The sequence below is a fragment of the Monodon monoceros genome, unplaced genomic scaffold (assembly GCF_005190385.1).
Source record: "Monodon monoceros isolate NGI ecotype Baffin Bay Population unplaced genomic scaffold, NGI_Narwhal_1 Super_Scaffold_6, whole genome shotgun sequence".
Taxonomy (NCBI): domain Eukaryota; kingdom Metazoa; phylum Chordata; class Mammalia; order Artiodactyla; family Monodontidae; genus Monodon; species Monodon monoceros.
In genome coordinates this window covers 58,221,985-58,230,987 of record NW_021703783.1, presented here as the reverse complement: position 1 = coordinate 58,230,987, position 9,003 = coordinate 58,221,985, and the positions used below count along the sequence as shown (strand labels likewise).

At 36.7% G+C, this 9,003-nt stretch overlaps 1 protein-coding gene across 1 annotated transcript in view; it reads right to left on the bottom strand.

The window, feature by feature from the left end:
- Positions 1–3,290: 3,290 nt before the first annotated feature.
- The window catches only part of GLIPR1L2 (GLIPR1 like 2), a 31,173-nt gene continuing 25,460 nt past the window's right edge, over positions 3,291–9,003 (bottom strand). Inside the window, exons 4-5 of the mRNA XM_029205950.1 lie at positions 5,442–5,527; positions 3,291–3,532 (exon numbers count right to left, since the gene is read on the bottom strand). Coding sequence (XP_029061783.1) covers positions 3,474–3,532; positions 5,442–5,527 — 145 coding nt within the window. The 3' untranslated portion in view covers positions 3,291–3,473. The remainder of the gene's footprint in view (positions 3,533–5,441; positions 5,528–9,003) is intronic.

The following is a 9,003-nucleotide window of genomic DNA, read 5'->3' as shown; positions in this document are numbered from 1 at the left end:
TCCGAAAGTTTTCCCTACAGAGATTTATCCATATTGGATATGGAGTCTTTGTGTCATTTCCATTCTGCACAACTGCTACAATAACAATGTAAATGTATTGATGGATAAACAAGGCACAAACACTTGAGAACATCAAACAGTTTTTACTCATGTAAAGGACACAAAAGGATGTCAGGATATACGGCAGACAGTAGCAACATTCTCCAGCACCAAAGAGGGCAAACTTCCTAGTACTACACCTCATCAGCAGATGTATGGTTGCAGAGGTTAAAATGTAAATGACTGAAGGCCTAGAAGCATAACTGTCTTCTTCTGGCCTAGTCATATACTGGGGCGAACCTGCACATAATGTAGTATAAACACTTTCTGGAGATTACCTTACCAGGGCTAGGAGCATTTCTATATTCTCAGTTATACAATGCAGAATAGAATACACAGTACTTTAAGGAATTAAGCAAATGCTCATCTATCACCCCAGCCTATCTATGCTAGCATATCCTGGTTAAAGTACATTCCTGAACTCAGAGCCATGGAAGAACTTTCCCAGACACCTCTGGGATTCATACAAATAATCCCTTGATCTAGCTGAAGGAATCCACCTGTGACTCGTGTAATAAGGATAAAAACAAGTATTCTAAGCACATAGGGTGTGTGGTTCTAGGAGAGTTAGAGATGATACCAAAAACAAAGATTTGGGAAATAAAACTTAAGAAGAAACTGTTCCTTTGACCACATGATGATATGAAGAACATCTATAAATTGAGTTTTTGTTCATGCTGTTTCAGAATAATGAAAATTTTAATTAAAATAAATTTGTAGTATGAATGTCCTTCAGTTGAATCAGAGGAATTGAATTCAAAATAACATAAGAGGTAAACTTACTGGATAGAATTAGGATATATTCTGAAAAAACAAAACAAAACAGTTCATGTGAAACGTTGGGATGAAACTAGGTGTCAGAGACAACAAACAGTCTTTCACTGCTTCTCTCTGTGTTTGGACTTCATTCTTTCTTTCCATGTGGTATGCTACATAGCCTCAGAGCTTCACATATTAAAATTTTAGCCACCAAGGAGGACATGCCTCGAATGTCTGTCTGGATCCCCAAACCAAACACCATGACTGGGCCCAGCTGCGGTCAGTGGACCATCACCCAAACTGGGGAGACAGAATCACAAAAACAAAGTGACTCTATTGGCGTTTTGGACCAGATCATTCTTTGTTGTGAGGGCTTGTCCTGTGTACTTCAGGATGTTTAGCAGCATTTCTGACCTCTACCCACTAGACAACAGCAGCACCTTCCTGGTTGTGGCAATCAAAAATGTTCCCAAACACTGCCATATGTCATTGGTGGAGAGGTGGCAAAATTGCCCCCAGTTAAGAACCACTGGCCTGTAGCAATCATATTCCATGAAATCATGGCGAAGAGTAGACGTAGAGGAGTAGGAATCAGATTATAGATACAGAGCAAGGTTTGTCGCAGTGGGAATAGAACACGGTATGGTGAGGAATTTATGCTTATAAATGCATCAGAATGTTCAGAAAGTAATTTGTTCTCAGTCCTAGATTGAACCACTTTGCAAATGCAAAATCAGTTTTCTCAGTTTAAAAGTGGAAGCAATACCAACTCCACAGAGTGGCTTTGAGTATTAAATAATTATGTGAAAGCACTTCAGAAGCTATGAAATGACACACAAATATAAGATAATAATAATAAATAAAATCACTGTAGAGAACCAGCCCTTTTCTCTACCTCAGGCTTTTTCTCAGGAGGCTGGGTAGAAAAGAGGCTGACTTCATGGAAATTTTATATATCTATATCTATATCTATCTATCTCAGAGCTCTTGAAAAACAAAACAAAGCAAGTGAAAACAAACAAAAAACCAGAAACTATCAAATACAAGAGGATAGTTCGTTGCTTTTTTATATAATTCTCAGGTTGTCCCATTTAAGAACAGGCTTTTGATATAATACAGTTAATAAACATCAAGTTTATACCATTTGATGTATTTTGCTTATGTTACTCATTTTTACTCAGTTCATTTATTAGTACTACAAGTGGTAAGTAGTTAATTTATATTACTAATTTATGAACTTTTACTATAGATATTGAATAACTATAAGTAAATAACTATTTAAAAATTTTTATTTTATTTTATAACATAAATTTGGAAGCAGCCATATTGCTTAATCACAAATAATTAAACTTTTGACATTTATTAGCCCTTGGTGTCAACAAATTGTATAGCCTAGTAAAGAATTACAGCAAGGCTTTAATGAAATATTGAACATGAAGTAGAAATAATAAATTTGTCTCCTAACAGCATGTACAAATACCACTTAAGCCATTCCAAAACACATATACTACAAAGATAAATAATGGTATTAGAAGCCTTGATAACACATGGAAAATATCACCACCATCATCACCACCAATAACAACTGTGATAGGAATGATAAAAACAACAAAATCAAAAGTTATCAAATGGTTGTCCTGAACTTGGAATGGTCCTAAGCACCTTACATGTATAATCTTATTTAATACTCAAGAATTTTTTTAACCCATTTAAAAATACTTAAAACATAGAGATAGAAACATGTTTAGAAAGTGGAAATTTCATTCTTTATCAGAATAACATAGTGAAATCTTAAGATTAATTAGACTGGTCAAATCTTTTTTTAGTATTTCTGTCATCGCATCTTTATTTGTTCTTAGTGTCCAAGAACTTGCCTCACAGTACTTACTATAAAATACATGTTTTTTGTTTGTTTGTTTCTTTGTTTTTCAAATTTAAATTTGTTGAATAAATATGGGGAAGAGAAGGAAATAAAAGGTGTTGCAGTTGTGGTTTGTGCATATTCTTTTTTGTTAAAGCTCAGTGGGGTTTTTTTTCAGTGTTTATTATTTTATTTTTTTTGCCTTTTTTGTATTACATTTTTGTCCTATGATAGTGGTAAATCTCACCCCTTCACCTCGTCTTCCACCTTTTCCTCTTCCTCTTCCTCTTTTTTCCTGTCCTCCTCCTCCTCCCCCTCCCCCTCCCCCTCCTCCTCTTCCCCCTCCCCCTCCTCCTCTTCCCCCTCCCCCTCCTCCTCCCCCTCCCCCTCCCCCTCCTCCTCCTCCTCCTCCCCCTCCTCCTCCTCCTCCTCCTCCTCCTCCTCCTCCCCCTCCCCCTCCTCCTCCTCCTCCTCCTCCTCCTCCTCTTTCTCTACCTTTTCCTCCTCCTTTGCTGCCCCAGTTACCTCAGGGATAAAAACTATCTCTTCTTCCAATAATATATTTGGGAAATGAGACTGTATTATCAAAACAATTGCAGCACTTAGTGAAAAACACAGCATTCTGAGAAATAAAATAAGCATGCACAGTGGATCACACACAATTGGCCGGGGTACTTCCCATCTTGGATACCAAAATCGGTAATCTGTAAATAAAGAAGTAATTGAAAGCTGGATTTCACATAAAGTAGTAAAATCATTCAAGAAATAAAGGACAAAAATACATACATATGGCTTGGTCACGACCTGCATTACCTAGAAAGAAAAAGAAAGTTCATAAAGTTACATAGAATTTCTTCTTTTTCTAGAATATATGTTTCTCAACAATAATAATATCATTCTCCTAGTTTTCAGGCACCATGCTCTCATCTTTGATGTCTCCCCTTCAACCAGTAGCCAATTGTAAAGTACAACATATTTTCTTTTAGTAAAAGTCCTCCTGGTCTACCAGAGAGAGCACAGAAGTACAGGAGGAAGAGGTGTGGATTCTAGTACTAATTCTGTCTCTAAATCCCGACAACTTATATAAGCCACTCCACTCCTGCCTTTCAAAGATTGTTCCATCTTCGACATTCTAGAATTCTACATCTCTCTTTTTAAAAAATTGAAGTATAGTTAATTTGCAATGTCCTGTTAGAACATCTCTTATTTTTATCTCTCTTCTCCCCACTGCCCCCCAAGATCATTCAAAATTAATTTTCTGAATCTACTCACTTTATTCATTTAATTCTTATTTTCAGAAGCTTTCAGTTGCTCTTCATTTCCTAGATGGCAAGGTTAACTACAGAGCCTGGTATTCCTTGTTTTTGCTATCCAGCCCAATGCTATCATAATACTTTTCAGGAAATAAATTTCCCTTCCTCTGCTCACCTGGGCAGAGAAGGTCAAACAATCATTCCCAGATTCCACTAGAAAGGAGAGTGGGAGAATAAATGCAGTCTCACCCATAGAGAGCCCAATGTCAACTAGGGCTTTGTCTTGCAATGATGGTACACTTAGAGGAAAATTTAGAAATCACTCCTCAGGCACCGTGGAGATGAACTGAACTTCTGGTGGATCTTTGACATTATTTTAAATGATACGCTATGTCAGGCTTCTCCTTCCCACCCCATGTGGATTCTATCCTCACTTTGCTTGGACTCTGACACCACATAGTGAGCCACTCCCGCATGGACATCCCTTTATCCTGATCTTATACCCCAAGCCTGACCTCATGCGGGTACACTCACCTCATTCCATGAGAGCTCTAACTTCCCATACCAGGCCATACCATGTGGACACTGTTCTCACCCTACTTAGGCTCTTTCCCCATGCCTACCACATCATGTATGAATCCCTTGTCTTCTTGCTTAGGTTCTAACATGTCACATCTGGATGCCCTCTGTGTGGATGCCTACCTCTTTCTGACCTACCCAATGACTTTAGGTCTGGATATTTTCAGGAAGAGAAAGAAAAGGTGAAGAGGAAGAGCAAGGTTTTGCATCTTGATTCAAATGAAGCAAGGGAAGAAATGTTACGGTGGAGTCACTTCAGCAGTGGCATTATAATGAAATTGTTCACTAGTTTTTTTAACATAAAAGCCTAATATGCCCCTTACTCACTGTCTGACTTTATCCCCTACCACATTCCTCTAAGCATCATATATTCCAGCTATAGTTATACTTTTGGATTATACGCTCTCATGTTTAGAAAAACTAAAAGAAAAATTTAATAAAACATATTTTCTACTTTTATCTTTTTAATGTTTAGGGGAAAAATGAAAATAAAAGGCTATTAAATATTTGCTATTTTACTTCTTTCCTCTTTCTGAGTGTTTTGGAATATCCTATCCTTTCGAGCAGCCACTCTCAAACAGGCCGCTATTTCAGGAATTAACTGAGAAGCTTTTTCAGGGCATAACTGTTAGTTCTCTTTCCTTCTTTCAGATTCTAGTATGTACTAAGGGGCAGGAATAATAGTAAGAGAGGGCAGAAGAGGTTGTGTAGTTTAAAAAAATCTAAAGATGATACTGTTTGATACAACCTTTGATAATATAACAATACCATTCTGAACAAAGGAACAATATTAACATGACAATGAAAGACTAGTGTTCACCACTTCTTTTTCTTGTCATCCAATGCATTATGGATTTTTTTTCATGTTTCAGTTATTTTCTTTATCTTACTGCATAGAAAATCTGTGCATCTGTCATAGTTGCTACATCGAGAACACATTAATCCTCGTTGATAAGGACTTCTTGACAGAGATCCTCTACAAAAAAGCAGAAAACATTTTGTTAGAAAAAGTCTCAAATTTTATGTTATTTAAATAATATGGTTAACCAATTTTTAGTTAATTTATAAAGGCGATTTAATTTAAAAAATGGACTTAAGGGAGTACTTAAAAGTACTTAAATTGGAGATGTAATCTTCCCCCTCTTTTTTCCCCCCAGAAATACTCTCTTCTGAAACTAATTCCCATTAATTTTAAAGTATTGTAATTTAAATATGAGGGAGTTTTAAAGCTTCTTTCATTTTATTTTGTATCAAAAATTTCCTTTAAAAATGGATGTTATAGAATGTTTTATAACTAATTGCTTCCTTATTGGCTCATACATATAAAAAGCTATGTATAAATGATATATTAGTTTTCTGAAACATTTGCAAAATCCTGAAATGCCTATTGGCACAAATACCCAGCTGCATGGATTATTTTGAGGTCTACATGAAAAACACATAAGTATATAAACAAGCAAATAAATGTAAATAGGATTTTACAAAGTTGTTTTAATCTATCGTACAGAGCACAGGGGAGAAGTTAAAAATTATTACATCAATTGCCCAGAGGTAAGTTACAAAAAGAGGCCCAAAAATAGATATGAATTGGGAAGCGTATTTTAAAATATCTGAATAAGAAAGATAGAGAAGATAGATAGGGAAAATATATTTTTGAGTGAGAAGAGGGTCATTAATTGTGGTTATTTAAACATGATTGCTTATTTACTCAGTGTATAGTTGCAAGCTATAAAAACAAATAGGCATTTAGGTCCCTGGTTAGGCCACTTTGGGCCATCTAGAAGAATGGCCAAACCTTAGAAATACATATTCAAAAATGTGAATATCAAATTTCTGAGTCGTACCTTAACAGAAGTTTTTGATGATACCCAATAAGGTATCTGATACCCTCAAATGGCAAGCTTTCAAGTACATCAAGGATATACAGATACCTATTGTTATTTGCAGATCATATATCGTTCTCTAATTTCACTGTTCCACAATCAAACCATTTCAAGAAGGAAATGAATTTTGTTTGGATCCCAGCCAGAATACTAGCCATCAAGAAATCCAAGAATTGAACCAGTCACCTTTACCTAATACCATAGTCTACTTTTACTGCCTTAATTCTTTATCACTGAAACAGATGCCTCCAACTCAAAAGCAGAGCTTATACTGTTCTAAAATCCCTGGGGTGGGGGACCTCTGTTCTTGTACCTATGCAGAAAGCTACTCACTATACAGACTGCCTTTAAAACCTGGAGCAAGCAACCTAAATGTCCATCAACAGATGGTTGTATAAAGAAGATATGGCACATATATACAATGGAATATTACTCAGCCATAGAAAGGAACGAAATTGAGTTATCTGTAGTGAGGTGGATGGACCTAGAATCTGTCATACAGAATGAAGTAAGTCAGAAAGAGAAAAACAAATACCATATGTTAACGCATATATATGGAATTTTAAAATGCAGTACTGATGAACCTAGTGGCAGGGCAGGAATAAAGGCGCAGACGTAGAGAACAGACCTGAGGGCACAGGGGTGAAGGGGAAGCTGGGATGAAGTGAGAGAGTAGCACTGACATATGTACACTACCAAATGTAAAATGGATGGCTACTGGGAAGCTGCTGCATAGCATGGGGAGATCGGCGTGGTACTTTGTGACAACCTAGAGGGATGGGATAGGGAGGGTGGGAGTGAGGCTCAAGAGGGAGGGGATATGAGGATATATGTATACATATAGCTGATTCACTTTGCTGTACAGCAGAAACTAACACAACATTGTAAAGCATTTATACTCCAATAAAGATGTGAAAAAAAAAAACCTCAAAAACCTGGAGCATAGGCCAATCATCCCATGACCACAATGTCTGATAACCATGGCCTGGAATAACTCTGGAAAGGCAAATAAATATATAAATAAATACATGAATTAATTAATCAAAATAAATAAATTCACATTGTGCTAGAATACAACGGGCCCTCCTTTTCAAAGATATGAACATTATAAAACTGTTTATATTAGGTAGGCAGAAATCGCAAGCTAATACTCTCTCATGTTAATCTTCCTGTTGTTCTGAGTTTCTAAAAAGTTTAACCTAAAGCAACTTGAGTCTGAATCTACAGTACAAGTCCACAACTGCAATTGGAAATTATTGGGCTGGATTAGGAGAAAACAACAGATAAGTATCTACAACTAGCAAAGTCCATTGAAATTTCATAGCTGCCCTGGTGGTGCCTGAAGAAATAGATGATATTCTCTGTCTTTAGGCATTTGCCTTTTCCGAGAAGCAGCCCAAGGGTTCGCTGAGACCAAGTCCTGACTCTGAACATAGTCCTCGGGAACTTTTCTTAGACTTGCATCTGGCCATATCTTCATTATATTGCCACCTACAGGATATGTGTCCAGGCCCTAGATAAGGATATGTCACCTGAGTAGCCCAATGGGTAAACTATTCCCATGCCCAACCCAAAGTCCATTAGAAAACCATTATTCAAATTTTATAATAGATCTACATTGTTCCAGAATGAGAACACAATTCTGGTGGTGATGGAAACTTTTATTGCCTGCCACTTTGTTCATGAAGGAGATAATCCAGCTCCATGGATTGACAATCTAGGAATTACAATTTGTAGATAGATTCTTCTCTTCAAAGTTCTCCATGTGCAGACTCATATAGTCTGTATATTGTCCATGGAACAATGGCCAGAGTACATCAAATAGATATTGATTTTTCCATATTATACAACCAGAATAACTAGGCCACCTACAGTAACTCTTTTCACTTTTACTACATCCATATGGCACTGAGAAATATCACAGTGCTGGCTTCTGGTTCATATCCAAACATCTATAGATTTCCCAAGTAGACTTAAAGAATCTATCCCAATAAGCTAGAGAAAAATACAATGCAATAAGCAGCAAAGATTATCTTTTAGAGATTCTATCTGGCTCTTCTTCTGATTCATCTAATATATTTGTATTTGCCCAAAACTCCATGACTACTTCTTGGACCTATTCAAGGTCAAGGAAGGTATGGATCCTGTTGTTTTCTGCCTCAAATTATCCCTGTATATGCAAAGCTACCTCACTTTATATCACTTTCTGTGAAAATCAGTTGGTCACATCTCCTCCCTTCACTTCCACATCTTGCACCTAAAGGACCAGGGAACACAGTTAAACACCTATAAAGCTCCTTGAGGCTGATATTATGTAGTTGTACCATCCTCTAATCCTCCCCAAGATACCATCTACCTTCTGATCATGCCTCCTTATTCACTTTGGTATCTGGCTCACCATTTTGCTTTTTAGTTAAAATTGTGCGATTGTCTACAAATTTGGGACCTAGAGGATTACAATATGCTAATGGATAATTCATCCAATAACTTGGTCTCTATGTTATTGGATGTCTTCACCATCATAAAACTTCCTAATGCTACATAACTGTCACTTTTGTAGCCACATTCT